Source organism: Phalangium opilio, unplaced genomic scaffold (genome assembly GCF_054372755.1).
Source record: "Phalangium opilio isolate 3A_F unplaced genomic scaffold, DU_Popi_V2 ptg000209l_1, whole genome shotgun sequence".
Lineage (NCBI taxonomy): Eukaryota > Metazoa > Arthropoda > Arachnida > Opiliones > Phalangiidae > Phalangium > Phalangium opilio.
This window is the reverse complement of record NW_028324217.1, coordinates 19,011,176-19,030,816: the sequence shown is the minus strand read 5'-3', so window position 1 is coordinate 19,030,816 and position 19,641 is coordinate 19,011,176. Positions and strand designations below refer to the sequence as shown.

Here is a 19,641-nt window from a genome sequence, read left to right as displayed (position 1 = left end):
GCTTGAGGGAAATTTCCTACCAGCAAGCCAAATCACTGATAAAGACGCCAGCATCTTACTCGACAAACATTCCGCGACGATAGAAAGAAAAGACGAAGCACAAATAGCAATAGGACGAAAAGAACAACGTCTCTATTACTTTCATGAAGTACAACCGAAGAAGGTTGCCAACAAAGCCATGTCAAAGACACTAGACTTATGGCACCAACGTTTGGGTCACTTACATGTTACGGCTGTTAAAGAAGTGTCAAACAAAAGTAATATACAACTAGACGTCATGGAAGAGAAGATCTATTCTGTGATATATTTCCTAAGTTACTTTATGTAAGTTCCCCCCTGAACTTTATACATGTTCCCTTGCTTCTCAGAACTGGATACAACCCCCAATAAAGAATCATTCCGTACCTAGCGTTCTAGAGTGAGAGTCGTTCCTTTATTTACTTAGCTAAAGAATGTAACATGGTGTCAGAATCGCGCTATCGAACTCGCGCTTTCTCTTAGTTTTTCGGGTTCCCTGATTTACTCTCGTGTTTTCGTTATTGTTTTCATTGTTTTACGAGTAGGCCTTAACCTATCGGACCCCTAGTTCCCTAGTTTCCCGATCGCTATTCACTATGGCTTCAAATCTCCCTGCGATTAAGCCTTTTGTGGCGGGAAATAACCCTGCTGAATCATGGCGTTACTGGCGTCAAGATTTTGAAGATTACGTCCAAGCTTTGAAATACAGTACTGAAACTGAGGAGACCCGCACTGCTTTATTTCGTCATATTTGTGGGGAAGAACTTAAGACACAATACCGATCGTTTACGCTACAACCGATAGCTCCTGCAACGTCGGTAACTCTGAAGCAAATACTAGACGAATTTGATAAACATTTTAAAGATTATCAAAATGAAATATATGCTGCTTTCATCTTCTTGGAAATACATCAGAAACAAGGTGAGACTTTTCAAGAATTTTCTACACGCTTGCGACAAGCAATTGTGGACTGTAATTATGGCGCCTTGGAAGATCGCATGCTCCGCGACAAATTAATTCAAGGTTTGAGAGATAACGCTTTACGAGAACGGCTACTCCGTGACCACAGTAGAAAGGCTATAACTCTTCAAGATGTCATAACAGCATGCAAAGCTGCTGAACACTCGCGCGTACAGGCTGACGCAATGTGCGAAACCCCCTCCTCCGTAAATGCACTCTCCCGTCGAAAGAACGGGCCACAATTCCACAAGAATGACTCAACTGTTTTGCAACCCGTTTTCGGGGGCAAGAACGCTTCGCATAAAGGGGCAAAGCCAGGAGAAAAGCCAAGAGACTGTAAATTCTGCGGCCGTACTCATGTATTCGGTAGAAATGTCTGTCCCGCCTTTGGACAAATTTGTACTACATGTGGCTTCAAGAATCATTGGGCGAGTCAGTGTCACACGCTGGCTAAGCCTAAATTCAAAAACAAGCTGCCCCTACGTCGGATTCATGAACTAAACACTATAAATGACCCAAACGAGGAAACAGTGGATGATAAAACGGAAGAAACTCTTTATATTGGTGCTCTCCATGTACCTACTAATTTGAAGGATTTAGAAGCTGACTGGTTTCAAGACATATCTCTCGATGGTACTACAGTACGCTTGAAGGTTGATACTGGTGCGCAGGTAAATGTTCTACCGGCACGTGAGTTACAGAAATGGCGTCCTCAGCCACAGCTCAGCGTAACCACACAAGATGTACAGACCTACAACGGAACTAACTTGCCGATACTTGGATCCTGCGTATTTCAAGCTCAAATACCTTCCTCTGAAGCTCCGCCCATTCCGCTCCAATTCTTGGTCACGTCCTTGAACACTGTACCAATTTTAGGACTGCATGCTAGTTTGCAACTGCACCTACTCTCCAGAAACAAACCCTCTCCACCTCAAGCACAGACCGTTTCTGGTATCATGTCTGTTACTAACTCAACACACGGTGCACGACCCCAGCCGTCTAATGACACGCCTGAGTCTGTCGTGGATGAATTTAAAGATGTTTTTACTGGGCAAGGTCGCCTAAACCGTCTGGTTAAAATTCATTTAAAGGATGATGCTGTACCACACGTCTCAGCACCCCGCGAAATACCCTTGGCGCTCCATGGGGTAGTTCAAGCCGAACTACAACGGATGCTTGATAGTGGAATAATTACAAAGGTTGAGCGACCCACTGATTGGATTAGTTCCATCACGGTCGTAGAGAAAAAGGCCAATCCCTTGGATGGTCTAAACATTGACTCTACTACCAAACCAGGGCCAAATGTCCGCCTCTGTCTTGATCCAAGGCCACTTAATAACGCAATCAAAAGACCTCATTATCCGATTCCAAATCCGGATAAACTCCTTACCAAACTCCACGGTTGCTCAATATTTACTTTGCTAGATGCAAAAAACGGATTCTGGCAATTACCTCTGGAGGAAGAGTCGTCTTACTTGACCACATTCGCTACTCCTTGGGGACGGTATCGTTTCCTAGTCCTGCCGTTTGGACTAAATAACGCGCCAGAAGAATTTCAGAGGGCCATGGATGATCTTTTTGAAGATGAGCCTACCGTGAATCCCTTTTATGATGACTCTGCCTTGGGCTCAAAAGACAAGGATGAACATTGTCAATTATTGAGACGGGTATTTACCATAGCTCGCCGAGCTAATCTCAAGTTTAATGCCGCTAAGCTCCAACTTGCTAAACCTTCTATCAAATACCTCGGCCAAATTCTCACTAAAGATGGCATTACCCCAGATCCAGCGAAGGTCCAAGCTATTCTCGAGTACCCACAACCTCAAAGCCCTGAAGACCTACTGCGGTTCCTTGGCATGGTGACCTATCAAGCTAAGTACACTCCTGCTCTATCAGGCAAAACTCATGTTTTACGTCAGTTACTAAAAAAGGGCAATGCCTGGGTATGGGACGAAAACATGGAGGAGCTTGGCGTTGTTAATTGAGGTGTTGGTTGTACGGGAGCGCCAAGAGGATAAAAATCCTCAACCTTCCTTTCATCTTGTGGTAGGCGAGATGTTGTTTTATCTAGGCGAATATGGAAGCGGTTTCTAGTGTAGACGCGTCCGTCTTCCGATTGTATACCATAGGATCTTGGTCCTGGACCAATTGCTATGATTAGTCCTTTCTTCCATTTTTCGTCCGGAGTTCGTCGAAACCAAACGCGGGTATTTTCCGTTAAGGGAAGGAGCGGTTTAGTGCCGATGTTCGCATAGTTCCGTTGAGATTCTTGTCGACGGTGGAGCGCTTGTGTTGCTGATTTTGTAGGAAAGTTGGGTTTTAAATTGTTCGGATGAGTCGGTAAGAAAGATCGTATACGCCGACCCATAAGTAGTTCAGCTGGCGATTGCATACCATAGGTGGGAGTAATTCTATAATCGAGTAGTACCGAATGAAGATCGCCACCGTCTTCCAACGCTTTCCGGAGGGAATTCTTCAAGGTCTGGACAGCACGCTCGACTTGTCCATTAGAGCGAGGGTAGCGCGGGGAGGAGGCGTTATGAGTGATACTCCAAGTCGAAAAAAAGTCCTTCATGGCTGCGGATGTGAAGGGAGGTCCTTGATCGGAAACCAACTCTTCCGGTATACCAAATCTCGCAAAAATTGTTTTCATAGCATTAATAACGGCAGGAGCGGCTGTGCCATGCATAAGTTGTAATTCTACGAATTTGGAAAAATAGTCAATCATCAGCATGTAATGTGCACCATTAAGTTCAAAGAAATCGCAGGCGACTTTCTGCCATGGTCGAGATGGTAAGGGGCGATCTAAAAGAGGTTCGTGTTGATTCGCTCTCTGATGTTCTTGACACAAGTGGCATCGAGAAAGGTAGACTTCGATATCTTGACTCATGTTAGGCCAATAGACGTATTCTCGGGCCTTTCTTTTAGTCGCAACGATGCCTCTGTGCCCCATGTGTAGCGTCGATAGCAAATCTGGCCTAAATTGTTCCGGTACGACTAATCGTTGGCCTCTGCATAAAAGTCCATCTTTGGTCTCATACAATTCATCTTTGCAGTGCCAGTATTGGCGCGTAGTAAGTTTTGTTGAGGACCTTTTATCAGGCCATCCACTTCGAACATACTGGAGTACATCACTGAGAGTGGGGTCTTTTGGAGTCATTTCCCGCAATTCACTCCATTTGTTATTTGAGGCCTGCATTAGTAGGCAAACTCGTGCGGGTTTGGTATCTCCAAGCGGAAGATCGAAAGTGGTATTAGGAAGTTGCGCACGGGACAAAGCATCTGCTATTACCAAATCCTTGCCAGGAACATAAGTTAATTTAACTTCGTAACGATGCAAGTTGAGGAGCATTCTCTGTAGTCGTGGAGAGATTGTATCATAAGGTTTGTTGCTAAGTCCGAGTAGCGGCTTATGATCGGTTAGGACTTCGACAGGTCTTCCATATGTGTAGTAGTTAAAATGTTGTAAACCGAAAATGACAGCTAAAAGCTCTTTTTCGATTTGCGCGTAGCGCTGCTGCGTATCGTTGAGAGCGGCAGATCCATATGCTACTGCTTGATCGTCTTGCAGCAAAACTGCGCCGATGCCGAATTTGCTAGCGTCGACAGCGACAGTTACTGCTTTTAAAGGATCGAAAAGCTTCAAACATGGAGGGTGAGCTAGGCTGGTTTTGAGCGTTTGGAAAGCTTGATCCATGTTTTCGTCCCATACCCAGGCATTGCCCTTTTTTAGTAACTGACGTAAAACATGAGTTTTGCCTGATAGAGCAGGAGCGTACTTAGCTTGATAGGTCACCATGCCAAGGAACCGCAGTAGGTCTTCAGGGCTTTGAGGGTGTGGGTACTCGAGAATAGCTTGGACCTTCGCTGGATCTGGGGTAATGCCATCTTTAGTGAGAATTTGGCCGAGGTATTTGATAGAAGGTTTAGCAAGTTGGAGCTTAGCGGCATTAAACTTGAGATTAGCTCGGCGAGCTATGGTAAATACCCGTCTCAATAATTGACAATGTTCATCCTTGTCTTTTGAGCCCAAGGCAGAGTCATCATAAAAGGGATTCACGGTAGGCTCATCTTCAAAAAGATCATCCATGGCCCTCTGAAATTCTTCTGGCGCGTTATTTAGTCCAAACGGCAGGACTAGGAAACGATACCGTCCCCAAGGAGTAGCGAATGTGGTCAAGTAAGACGACTCTTCCTTCAGAGGTAATTGCCAGAATCCGTTTTTTGCATCTAGCAAAGTAAATATTGAGCAACCGTGGAGTTTGGTAAGAAGTTTATCCGGATTTGGAATCGGATAATGAGGTCTTTTGATTGCGTTATTAAGTGGCCTTGGATCAAGACAGAGGCGGACATTTGGCCCTGGTTTGGTAGTAGAGTCAATGTTTAGACCATCCAAGGGATTGGCCTTTTTCTCTACGACCGTGATGGAACTAACCCAATCAGTGGGTCGCTCAACCTTTGTAATTATTCCACTATCAAGCATCCGTTGTAGTTCGGCTTGAACTACCCCATGGAGCGCCAAGGGTATTTCGCGGGGTGCTGAGACGTGTGGTACAGCATCATCCTTTAAATGAATTTTAACCAGACGATTGAGGCGACCTTGCCCAGTAAAAACATCTTTAAATTCATCCACGACAGACTCAGGCGTGTCATTAGACGGCTGGGGTCGTGCACCGTGTGTTGAGTTAGTAACAGACATGATACCAGTAACGGTCTGTGCTTGAGGTGGAGAGGGTTTGTTTCTGGAGAGTAGGTGCAGTTGCAAACTAGCATGCAGTCCTAAAATTGGTACAGTGTTCAAGGACGTGACCAAGAATTGGAGCGGAATGGGCGGAGCTTCAGAGGAAGGTATTTGAGCTTGAAATACGCAGGATCCAAGTATCGGCAAGTTAGTTCCGTTGTAGGTCTGTACATCTTGTGTGGTTACGCTGAGCTGTGGCTGAGGACGCCATTTCTGTAACTCACGTGCCGGTAGTACATTTACCTGCGCACCAGTATCAACCTTCAAGCGTACTGTAGTACCATCGAGAGATATGTCTTGAAACCAGTCAGCTTCTAAATCCTTCAAATTAGTAGGTACATGGAGAGCACCAATATAAAGAGTTTCTTCCGTTTTATCATCCACTGTTTCCTCGTTTGGGTCATTTATAGTGTTTAGTTCATGAATCCGACGTAGGGGCAGCTTGTTTTTGAATTTAGGCTTAGCCAGCGTGTGACACTGACTCGCCCAATGATTCTTGAAGCCACATGTAGTACAAATTTGTCCAAAGGCGGGACAGACATTTCTACCGAATACATGAGTACGGCCGCAGAATTTACAGTCTCTTGGCTTTTCTCCTGGCTTTGCCCCTTTATGCGAAGCGTTCTTGCCCCCGAAAACGGGTTGCAAAACAGTTGAGTCATTCTTGTGGAATTGTGGCCCGTTCTTTCGACGGGAGAGTGCATTTACGGAGGAGGGGGTTTCGCACATTGCGTCAGCCTGTACGCGCGAGTGTTCAGCAGCTTTGCATGCTGTTATGACATCTTGAAGAGTTATAGCCTTTCTACTGTGGTCACGGAGTAGCCGTTCTCGTAAAGCGTTATCTCTCAAACCTTGAATTAATTTGTCGCGGAGCATGCGATCTTCCAAGGCGCCATAATTACAGTCCACAATTGCTTGTCGCAAGCGTGTAGAAAATTCTTGAAAAGTCTCACCTTGTTTCTGATGTATTTCCAAGAAGATGAAAGCAGCATATATTTCATTTTGATAATCTTTAAAATGTTTATCAAATTCGTCTAGTATTTGCTTCAGAGTTACCGACGTTGCAGGAGCTATCGGTTGTAGCGTAAACGATCGGTATTGTGTCTTAAGTTTGAGGATTTTTATCCTCTTGGCGCTCCCGTACAACCAACACCTCAATTAACAACGCCAAGCTCCTCATTCCCTACCCCTCTATTACCAATACACCAACAGGTACCGCAGCAACCCTCAAACTCTCGATTACGTACTAAGTCAGCTGACAGTAGAATAAGAAACGTCACAACCAAGCCAGTACTCACCGCCACATCAGTACCAGATGACCTACATCTCCAATCTGATGTCACGGAAACTAATCATAACATTGCAGACGCTAACAGAACTCGCGTTGGAAGAGTTATCAAGAAACCTGCTCGTTACCTTTAAATACAGACTTACATACATTAAAATAAAACAAAATTCACACTTGTTAATTTTCTATAAAAAAGGGCATGTGATATATTTCCTAAGTTACTTTATGTAAGTTCCCCCCTGAACTTTATACATGTTCCCTTGCTTCTCAGAACTGGATACAACCCCCAATAAAGAATCATTCCGTACCTAGCGTTCTAGAGTGAGAGTCGTTCCTTTATTTACTTAGCTAAAGAATGTACTGGCAAGGATTTGGTAATAGCAGATGCTTTGTCCCGTGCGCAACTTCCTAATACCACTTTCGATCTTCCGCTTGGAGATACCAAACCCGCACGAGTTTGCCTACTAATGCAGGCCTCAAATAACAAATGGAGTGAATTGCGGGAAATGACTCCAAAAGACCCCACTCTCAGTGATGTACTCCAGTATGTTCGAACTGGATGGCCTGATAAAAGGTCCTCAACAAAACTTACTACGCGCCAATACTGGCACTGCAAAGATGAATTGTATGAGACCAAAGATGGACTTTTATGCAGAGGCCAACGATTAGTCGTACCGGAACAATTTAGGCCAGATTTGCTATCGACGCTACACATGGGGCACAGAGGCATCGTTGCGACTAAAAGAAAGGCCCGAGAATACGTCTATTGGCCTAACATGAGTCAAGATATCGAAGTCTACCTTTCTCGATGCCACTTGTGTCAAGAACATCAGAGAGCGAATCAACACGAACCTCTTTTAGATCGCCCCTTACCATCTCGACCATGGCAGAAAGTCGCCTGCGATTTCTTTGAACTTAATGGTGCACATTACATGCTGATGATTGACTCTTTTTCCAAATTCGTAGAATTGCAACTTATGCATGGCACAGCCGCTCCTGCCGTTATTAATGCTATGAAAACAATTTTTGCGAGATTTGGTATACCGGAAGAGTTGGTTTCCGATCAAGGACCTCCCTTCACATCCGCAGCCATGAAGGACTTTTTTTCGACTTGGAGTATCACTCATAACGCCTCCTCCCCGCGCTACCCTCGCTCTAATGGACAAGTCGAGCGTGCTGTCCAGACCTTGAAGAATTCCCTCCGGAAAGCGTTGGAAGACGGTGGCGATCTTCATTCGGTACTACTCGATTATAGAATTACTCCCACCTATGGTATGCAATCGCCAGCTGAACTACTTATGGGTCGGCGTATACGATCTTTCTTACCGACTCATCCGAACAATTTAAAACCCAACTTTCCTACAAAATCAGCAACACAAGCGCTCCACCGTCGACAAGAATCTCAACGGAACTATGCGAACATCGGCACTAAACCGCTCCTTCCCTTAACGGAAAATACCCGCGTTTGGTTTCGACGAACTCCGGACGAAAAATGGAAGAAAGGACTAATCATAGCAATTGGTCCAGGACCAAGATCCTATGGTATACAATCGGAAGACGGACGCGTCTACACTAGAAACCGCTTCCATATTCGCCTAGATAAAACAACATCTCGCCTACCACAAGATGAAAGGAAGGTTGAGGATTTTTATCCTCTTGGCGCTCCCGTACAACCAACACCTCAATTAACAACGCCAAGCTCCTCATTCCCTACCCCTCTATTACCAATACACCAACAGGTACCGCAGCAACCCTCAAACTCTCGATTACGTACTAAGTCAGCTGACAGTAGAATAAGAAACGTCACAACCGAGCCAGTACTCACCGCCACATCAGTACCAGATGACCTACATCTCCAATCTGATGTCACGGAAACTAATCATAACATTGCAGACGCTAACAGAACTCGCGTTGGAAGAGTTATCAAGAAACCTGCTCGTTACCTTTAAATACAGACTTACATACATTAAAATAAAACAAAATTCACACTTGTTAATTTTCTATAAAAAAGGGCATGTGATATATTTCCTAAGTTACTTTATGTAAGTTCCCCCCTGAACTTTATACATGTTCCCTTGCTTCTCAGAACTGGATACAACCCCCAATAAAGAATCATTCCGTACCTAGCGTTCTAGAGTGAGAGTCGTTCCTTTATTTACTTAGCTAAAGAATGTAACATATTCCAAATGCGAAACATGCATGGAAGGAAAATTAAAAGCTACTCCTTTCCCGAAGAAAAGTTTCACTAGAGAAGAAAAACCCTTACGATTTGTTCATACGGACGTTTGTGGTCCTATCACGCCAATATCGAAGGGAGGCAAGAAATACTTCGTGACCGTTATATAGACGACTATTCACGATACACTGAGGTTTACTTGATTACTAAAAAAGAGCGAAGTTGAGGAGAAATTTGACGTGTATAGACGAAAAGTAGAAAATGCTCAAGAAACGAAGATAGGCACTTTAAGAAGTGATAACGGGGGAGAATATATGGGAAATTCGTTCAAGGCGACGCTTAGCGAACTCGGAATTGACAGGCAATTGACGATACCTGGAACTCCTCAACAAAATGGTGTTGCGGAAAGAGCAAACCAGACCCTCCTCGACACGGCAAGATGTTGTGTTTGTGAATGAAGACACACTCTGTTATAGTTTTAATTAAAGTTTATTTGGACATAATGTTGATCGTCACGTGTAGGATAAGAACTGCCCCGTTACTCATTAACGATGGGTCTTTTATACTCATATCAGTAGACTAAATATCATGTGACATACATTATCTTTGTAGTATAAAAAACAATGGAATATATACAGGGTGTTACACTAGTTCTAATATTAATAATATACAGGGTGTGATATGTTTATACGTCATACTTCTTTCTCTTCCTTCTACGTTCGTTTTCATAAGTTCATCCTAAACGGCGGTTTTATGTTTCTTCCGGCTCTAGTTCTTATTAGTGCTCTTTGGTCTGTTATGGCTGCGTTTGGATCTCGCGTTGTTAAGTCTCTTCCATGATTGAAAGTTAGGACTCGTACTTCCATACTTGTCTCGCAGCCTGAACTGATGTGACTCTTCGAAGTGCTTGGCGACTCTATTTCCTGGCTGATTATGTCATGATTCGGAACGCTGGAGCTGGTCGTTGCTGTTAGTGCCGTGTTCGCATCTGTCAGGCTGGTTAGTTCCTGGCTAATCATGTCATGATTCGGAACGCTGAAGCTGGTCGTTGCTGTTAGTGCCGTGTTCGCATCTGTCAGGCTGGTTAGTTCCTGGCTAATCATGTCATGATTCGGAACGCTGGAGCTGGTTGTTGCTGTTAGTGCCGTGTTCGCATCAGTCGGGTTGTTCAGTTCTATGTCCGGAACTGCCGGGATGGTTGGTGTTGGTGGTGAGGATATCGATGGCGAATTGTCAAAAGTTATGTTCTCTGATGTCTGAAGCTTTGTGTTCGGCATTTTTACAAGATGGAACCGGTTTCTGCGGATGTCTCCCTTCGAGGTTTCAATGACATAGGAACGAGGCTCTCTGGCTTTTTCTTTGACTACACCTTCTCTCCTTAAGTCAATGATCCAGACTCTGTCTTTTATGTTGATATCTGGTAGTCTCCTCACTCCATGGTGACGGTCGTAATTGCGCTTTTGTATTTCCTGGTCGGCTTCATGTCGTTGTCGTATCATGGTACTTGGAGGAACTGCTGACTTGAGTAAGGTTGGGTTTGTGGGAATGGTCGTTCTGAGGCGTCTGTTCATCAGGAGTTCTGCAGGGCTAAAGCCATTACTCAGTGGCGTCGACCTGTAGGCCAAGAGTCCCAGATGTATGTCGTCACATTTCTTCAACCTGGCTTTGATTGTTTTGACCGAAACCTCGATGAAGCCGTTGCTTTGTGGGTATCGGGGACTGCTCGTAATGCTCTGGAAACCGTACGTCTTTGCAAAATTGGCGAACTCTCTGGTCTTTGTAAAATTGAACTGGGGTCCATTATCACTTCGGATAACCTCGGGAATCCCAAATCTGGCGAAGATTATCTTTAGCATTTTAATGACTGTTCCGGTAGTCTGATCCTTGATCTGCGATACCTCTGGGAATCGCGAAAAGTAGTCAACCACTAACAGGTACCACAGTCCGTCGTTGTGGAAAAGATCTAAGGCCACAACTTGCCACGGTCTATCTGGGATTTCGGATGGCATCATGGGCTGGTGTCGATTTGTCGCTTGTTTTATGCATGTTTCACATCGCTGTATCTTCTGTTCGAGGTCTCGTGACAGACCTGGCCACCATACGAACACCTTGGCTCTTGCGCGGCATTTGACTATCCCCAAGTGGCCTTCGTGAAGTCTAGTCTGTATTTCCTGGCGTCGTATTGGTGGTATAATGAGTCGACTTCCTTTCATTAGAATGCCATCTTGGATTGAAATGTCGTTGCGGAACGCATAATACTCAGCACAGAGGGCCATGACGCGTTTTTTTCTGGCCATCCAGTCGCGCAATACTGTTTGAGGGATATGCATGCTGCGTCGGTTTGTTGGTCTTCCAGGATCTCAGCAAGTCTGGAATCTGATGCAGGTATGCTTTTCATGAGGAGGTGAACGTGAGCCTCTATTTCTTGTTGGAGTTCGACTTCTGTTGTGTCATGCAACGGACTTCTCGAAAGAGTGTCTGCTTCGATCAATAGCTTCCCTGGTATATGTCGAACTGTGTACGAGTAACGCATCAACCTGAAGCGAAGCCGCTGTAGTCTTGGTGATAGGTCATCCAACTGTTTTGTCTGCAGGATGGCGCACAGTGGCTGATGATCTGTCTCTAATTCGATGGTGATGCCCAGGATGTAGTCGCGGAATCGGTTGCACGCCCACGCGAGCGCTAGTGCTTCTTTTTCAATTTGAGCGTATCGTTGCTCCGTCGATGACAAGGTGGCCGAGGCGTATGCAATCGTCTTGTGTGTGCCGTCAGCTTGTGTCTGACGAAGTACAGCGCCGATCCCATAAGCTGAGGCGTCGGCCGACACAGTAGTTGGTTTATTTGGATCGTATAAGCCTAATACAGGTTTACTCGTCAGCGTTGATTTGAGATAATCTACGGCTTTCTCTTGGACAGGTCCCCATGTCCATCCATTCTTCTTGCTAAGCAAACTGTTCAACGGCTGTAGATGGTGAGCCATGTTGGGAACGAATTTTCCAACTTAGTTTACCATTCCTAAGAGTCGGCGAACTTCCGAGACGTTTGTCGGAGTTGACATGTCGACTATGGCCCGGATCATCTCTTCATCAGGCTTGATGCCCGACGCATTGATGACGTGGCCTAGGAATGTGACTTGTGGGACCCGAAACTGGCATTTCTTTACATTCAGCGTGACTTTATTTTCGCTTAACCGTTGGAGGAACCTTCTCAAATTTTCATCATGCTCCTCTACAGTCTTCCCGTGCACTAGTATATCGTCTTGGTGGCTGAGAGCTTTTTCAATTCCTTCGATGTATTCATTAATTCTTCGCTGGTAGTGTTCTGACGCAGAACTTAGCCTGAAGGGGAGACGAGTGAAACAGAACCTCCCAAACGGTGTGATGAACGTTGTAAGTTTCTGGGAATCCGCATGAAGAGGCACTTGCCAGTAACCCGAGTTGCAATCCAGTTTGCTAAATACGTTGGCATCAAGCCAATCTTCCCAAAGTGTGGTCTACTGCCGGAATTTGGTATCTTTCCCGTTCAATGTAATTGTTTAGTTTCGTTAAATCGACGCAGATGCGGACATTGTCGTCAGGCTTTAGGACGACGACCATAGGTGAACACCAATCAGAAGGTTCTTCGACATTTCGAATTACGCCTTGCTGTAACATCTTGTCCAGTTCATGCTTCACCTTCTTCATCAACGGAATCGGTATGCGTCGTGGCGTGGATATAGCATGTGGTACGGCCTCCTTCATGAGTTTGATCCGATAGATTTGCGGAATACATCCCAGTCCTTGGAAAAGCATGGGAAACTCTATCAGTGGTTTGATGCTGTCTACTGTTGCGATTTCAGCGTAATCCGTTCGTTGAATTAAGCGGAGACCTTGGCTGGCCAGAAGACTCAACAACGGAATTTGCAGTCCCTTGACGATGTAGAGGTGGTCGTGGTTTATGACGCTTTTCCACGCCAAGGCGGCCCGTATCATTCCGATGCAATTCATTTGGGTTCGTACAGGCCCAAAAAGCTGTCTATCTGGCTTGAGCAACTTTTGGCCGAGTTGCAGATCATTATACATTCTTTCTGGGATCGCACAGACGTCTGCCCCCGTGTCTATCTTGAATTTAATGAGCACTCCATTGACTGCTACGCATTCCATCCATTTCTCGCCTAGTACTGTCGTCGAGACTTCACCCAGGAATGCATCATCAATATATTGGTGAGTTCTGGTCGTCACGGATCCAACCAGTGTCTGGGATTCAGACGGTTCGTACTGTCGAGTTGCTTCGGTGGTGATTTCTCTATTGTGGCCGGCGGAAAGGCAAACTTTGGCGAAGTGACCCATCTTGCCGCATTTGCGACAGGAAACTCTAGACGCTGGACATTTTTCTCTTCCGTGCTGTTGAATGTGTCCACAATATCGGCATGGAATCCTAGTGTGTCTGTGGCCGTATCTGGCCCCTTGGTCGGTCGAAGTAAAATTTGACTGGCTTGATGATTGTGGTCTTCGATATGCCGATACTTTGTTTAACTCTGCTGTTGCGTCCACGGCTGGTCTGTGGAGTGTTTTACGCTGCCTTCGTATTTCTTCTGCTTGCCGGACGATGGTCATGGTTTTCTCTAATGTAAGTGGCGTGGCATCTTCAAATTATAGTTATTCCGATTGTGCCTTGTCTTGGATCCCCATAATTATCTTGTCGCGAAGTAAGTGATCCCGCAACGTTCCGTTTTCGCATCTGTCGGCCTGAAGACGGCAGGCCGTGATGAATTCCTCTACAGATTCACCTTCTTCTTGGAACCGTAAGTTAAATCTTGTCTGCTCATATATGACATATCGTCGGACAATAAAGTGACTTTCAAATTTGGAGACAACAGTTTGACATACCTTCTGCTCTGCGGCTGTTAATGCAAACGAGGCGAAAATATCGTCAGCGGCGTCCCCCATCAGGTAGACCAACGTGTCAACTTGCTCGACTTCTGGTTTGGAGTGAAGGCCTGACGCATTTCGGAAGCTCTCGAAGCGTTGGATCCATTTCGGCCAATCCTGAGGACTTGAAAAGTTGAACGGCGGTGGTGGCGTAATTTGAAAAATGGCAGACTGGTTCAGTGGCGGCGAATTGGCCATGCTGGATGATAAAGTTGATCTGGGACGGCGTATGTTTACTGAGGCGTGGGTAATTCTGGAGATTCCACCATGTTGTGTTTGGAGTGAAGGAAGACAAACTCGGTTTTAGTTTTAATTAAAGTTTATTTGGACATAATGTCGATCGTCGCGTGTAGGGTAAGAACTGCCACGTTACTCATTAACGATGGGTCTTTTATACTCATATCAGTAGACTAAATATCATGTGACATACATTATCTTTGTAGTATAAAAAACAATAGAATATATACAGGGTGTTACACTAGTTCTAATATTAATAATATACAGGGTGTGATATGTTTATACAACACCTAGTGCATTAGGTCTGATTGGTTCCTGCCTTGGCAAGGTAAAATTCGTGTCCAGAAGATTAGCCAGCATGCTCAGGGCCGAAATAAGGAAAAAGTGACCCTGTTTGACTGGAAAAATTATAGGACATTGTCCACTGGAGTGTGCAAAAATAGGGTCGCATCGTCATAGTCATGCTATCAAAACTAAGGAAAATTTATTGGTCAAAATGTCCAGCGACCCCATTAGTTTTTAAAAAAGTTATGGGACATTTTAAAATTTTGATGGACAATGTCCAGTGTCCTGTGTTTATTTCCGGCCCTGGTCACTGACCATTTGACTAATAAATTTTTTGGGATGTTTTGATAGCTTGATTATGAAGATGCGACACTATTTATGCACACTCCAGTGGACCATGTCCTATAAATTTTCCAGTCAAAGGAGGGGTCACTGGACACATGTCCTATAATATTGTTTTCTTATTTCCGGCCCTACAGGCGTCATTCTTCAATTTAATTCAAATAAGCGTGGGAAATAAGGCGGTGGCACAGGGCAAATGACCAGTTTAAAAATAGCCTGGACCAGTTTAAAAATGAAATCGGAGGGGGGTTCAGTGGGCTAATTTTCGTTCTAATATTTGTAAAAAAAAACTATAAAAGGGAAACATTTGAAAATTTCCAAGAAATAGCACACATTGTTTTGCACATCTCTTTAAAATTTCAAGAGATTTGAACCAGTAGTTTCAAAATTAGGGCTAAATAACTGTGTTCCTCCCATAGCCGGTCATGCTTAAAGCTGGCTCCTTCGATTTTTCGAGCGAAAAAGCTCAAAATTACCAACAGGCGCTTTTACATAGGAAAAAAATTGTGTGGAAGGCTTCCATAGCGTGTGAAGCCAAAGCGTGATCGAGTGGGCTGTGGTTGGTAGCAAGGAAGCTCCGAAGGCAAGAATCAATTTTCCATAACCTTAATCCGTTGCCTACGTTATATCAAGGCCAGAGTACGGCACCCAATTTCCAATAAAAAAAACTGGCAATTTAATTCGCCGAATTTTCCTACCAGGAACGCTTTTAGCTGGGCCTGTGTGTCGTCATATTATTTTAAATACTTATTTTTCCGCGCAAGATAGAGCGAAAAGCTCCCTCCGGCGGGATCAGGACGTAGGCAAGGCTTGCAACGGTTTCGCCCTCCGACCCCGTTGCAGACGACGGAGAGCTGAACTTTGTATTTTTGTTGGGAATATGTTCAGCCCTCCGCCGTCGACGTCAATTCCCCCTTCCCTTCGATCCGAGGTTACTTTTTTCAACGCCGGGTCGAGAGAACGGAGATTCCTTTTGATTGCTGAGGAGCATAGTCGCTCCCCGCATATAAACGCGAAGTAATGGAACGCGTGTTTTGTTTGTCGCGACTTCCAATTGGAAAGGAATCGTTTTCTTAATTTTGAAATCAGTAAATAAATTCCTTTATGACGGTTGTATGTTATTAAGATTCCAAGTCGGATTAGGCAGCTTTTAGGCTTACATTTTAGAATCCCTGATTTTATGACTTAACGTTGTCACAAGATCCCCCGACATTTACGTAAGGCTGATTAACGTCCTGTAATGGAATTCCCCCAAACGACCGGCCAAACTTAGCTTTATAAAGGGGGGAACAGTTACACACTTAATCATATCGTTTGACGAACAATTGATAATATTCCCATAGAAATAAGTTCAATTAAATAACATGGGAAATTATTTCTCTAGTAGGGAAATGGCCACCGCCGTTTTAAAACAACTATAAGCAAGGATAATGAATGCCCCGCCCCATCTTTAAATTTGACACCAAATGTGTCAAATTAATGTTGTCATAGACAGTGAATAGGGGTAACCTTTTGATTTTAAGAAAAACTGTATTTTATCTTAAACTTCTGAATTTGTAATTGTGAACTTGAATTTACAACATCCTAAACTACATCAAGAAATGCACAGATTCACACACAAAAACGTCCTTAACTGCATCAAGAAATGAAATATTAACACAAAAATATCTTAAACTGCATCAATAAATGAACCGATTAACACCAAAATGTCCTTAACTACATCAAGAAATGAACCGATTAACACCAAAATGTCCTTAACTACATCAAGAAATGAACCGATTAACACCAAAACGTCCTTAACTACATCAAGAAATGCACCGATTCAAACCAAAAATGTCCTTAACTTATAATATTGATTTTAAAGGCAAAGTAACTCATCAATTCGAGTAACCTTATTTGACAACATAGGTAGGAAACACACGCAGGATTGTTGAAATGAGGTCACTGTAATTGTGACGATTACTCAATTATAACACAGACATAAGCCTCACCTTGTTTAAGCATATCAAAATGGATTCAAATGACGGGATTCAAATTAACTTTAACCACCTCGTAGAGATAAGGTGGTTCTTTCACCTTGACGTAATAACATCCATGATAATTCCCCGAATCTTCCAATTTTGTCAAAATAATGGAACACTGTTTGATGGTAAACTGATTGTTTTGGTCAACAGCGTCATTGTTATGAAAACCAAACTCATACTTCAGGTGATCAACTGGCTCTTCCCATTTTACATTTGATTCCAACCTCGATGCGTCGGAATTCCGTCCGTAAATCACTTCATTTGATGGAAGAGGCGTTGCAGTTTCGTTTTCCAATTTCACACAATTTAAGTCAAGCTTTAATCTAAAATTATCACTCGATTCTGGAATTTCTGGTTCTTTCTTAATTTTTTCAGAGGTTATGGTTGGACTTCTAGTATTAAATTCGCCCAATAATGAAATCCCCTGTGTTGTGTTATCTGCTCATTAATAACACGACTGACTAAAACATAATAAGATCAACTTTATTAAGTGTTCGGGCGATAACTAACTAGCCCCTCGTTAGCTCGTATACTTATATAGGCCTGCACAATGTACAAGGTCCAATTCAATCATCTAAAACAATTCAGTTCAGTTCAGTATCTACATTATACAACATCCTTTCTCTTAAGTTAATTTACATATCGTTAGAATTTTATCTATTTCATAAATTAAGCTTGAGGATCTTCGCTAAGACAATTCAGTTCAGTTCAGTATCTAAATTATACAACATACTTTCTCTTAAGTTAATTTACATATCGTTAGGATTTTATCTATTTCATAAATTAAGCTTGAGGATCTTTTTCACCACTCGGCCACTCTTTGTTCTTACTGCTGGTGGGCTGTCAATAATTGCGATTGGAGGTGATGACTCTGACTGGTTGCTGCTGGATTCTGCTGTTGTCGACAGTTGTGGCTCAGGAGTACCAGAGTCAAAAACTGAAAATCCCAAAAATCGCACGTGAAAATCTGAAAATCCCAAAATCTCACGTGAAAATCTGAAAATCCCAAAATCCCTATCTCAAAATCTGAAAATCCCGAAATCCCACATTAAAATCTAGAAATCCCGAAATCTCACCCTAAAGTCTGAAAATCCCCACGCTTACAATACACGTTTTGCATCTATTTTTGAGGGGAAGACACGAGGGTAAAACTCTGCCTTCCATCTCACTTTTTGGCGCCTGCGCTATATAAGAGTACTGTATTACAAAATTACTATTTTTGTCGATTTTTCTGCGGGATAAAACCTAAACCTATATTTCAAAATCTCGAAATATCCTATGAACACCGGAGGTTAATAGACCAATACGATTACCTAAAGTGAAACAAACTTCCAGGGGCACGCCTACATACTGGATAATTTCCCTGTCACCACAAGACAACACTAGAGGCAGTCCAAGCTCACTGCATCTGAGAGGGTAGCCAACTCGGTCATGCCTCTAGCGGTGTCTCCTGACATGATTGAAATTATCCACTATAGAGGTGTGCCCCTGGAAGTTTGTTTCTCTTCATGTAATATTCGTATTGGTCTATGGTAAATCTTGATATCCCATGCAAATACCCAAAATTCCATCAAAAATCCGAAAATCTCCTCGAAATCTGAAATTCTCCTTCAAAATCTGAAAATCTTGTTCCAAATCCCGAAATCTCCTTCAAAATCTGAAAATCCTTAACAAAATCCCGAAACCTCCTTCAAAATCCCGAAATCGCGTTCAAAATCTGAAAATCTCATTGAAAATCCCGAAATCTTGGAGTAGATTTCAAGATTTCTAAAATCTCAGTCAGAATCTCAAAATCTAATAAAATACTAAAAAACTTCTATGCAAATGGCACGTCTATCACGACATCAGGAAAAAATTATCACTAATTCCGGACAAAGAATTAGCCTCTCATTTGTTCAAAGGATTATCGCTACTCATAGACGAGTTAGATCAGTCAAAATTTGAGAAGATGCTTGCTACGAGCTTAAGAGAAATGGAAGAAAACGATAAAACCGAAACATTTGGGAACTATTTTGAAAAGGAATGGGTTTCTTGCAAGGAAGAATGGGCTTCGTGTTATCGAATTGGTTCCGAAATAAATACAAATATGTATTTAGAAGCGTTCCACAAGCTATTTAAATACAATATCCTTGATGGAAAGCAAAACAAGAGACTAGACCGATGTCTCGCAAACTTATTGGATTACGACCGAAGCCAAGCTCATCAAAGGTTCATCAAACTGACGAAAGGAAAGATTACAAAGAAATCGACGGAAGGTTTTAAGAGACACAATCAAGCTATGAACCTACCAAGGACTCTGGTCAAAGAAACTGGAAGATCAATTTGGGAAGTGACGAGTGAAGAAAGCTTGAAAAATACGGAAAGCGACGCATTTTATAATCTGAAGTACACGGTGACAAAAGATGACATCATCTGCAAATGCTTTTCTACTTGCAGCGTTTGCAAAATATGCGTGCACACTTTCTCTTGCACTTTCCCGGACCGTCAAATTAACACAAACATATGTAAACACATCCACCTTGTTAACATCATGCTGTCTGAAGTAGCCCCAATTTCAGAAATTGAAGGAAGTTCCAGTGGAATCGTAGAGCCTACGTCAAGTGCAATAACAGGCGAACTACTTAGTGATACGTTGGTAGACGCAACCCGAAATGAAAGAC

The 19,641-nt window shown here is 43.3% G+C and overlaps 1 protein-coding gene across 1 annotated transcript; it reads right to left on the bottom strand.

The window, feature by feature from the left end:
* Window positions 1–9,704: 9,704 nt before the first annotated feature.
* Window positions 9,705–11,396, bottom strand: LOC149621070 (uncharacterized). Its single transcript, XM_089854689.1, has one exon. It carries the CDS (start codon window positions 11,394–11,396, stop codon window positions 9,909–9,911), a length of 1,488 nt encoding a protein of 495 aa, XP_089710815.1. The 3' UTR covers window positions 9,705–9,908.
* Between the last annotated feature and the right edge of the window lie 8,245 nt (window positions 11,397–19,641).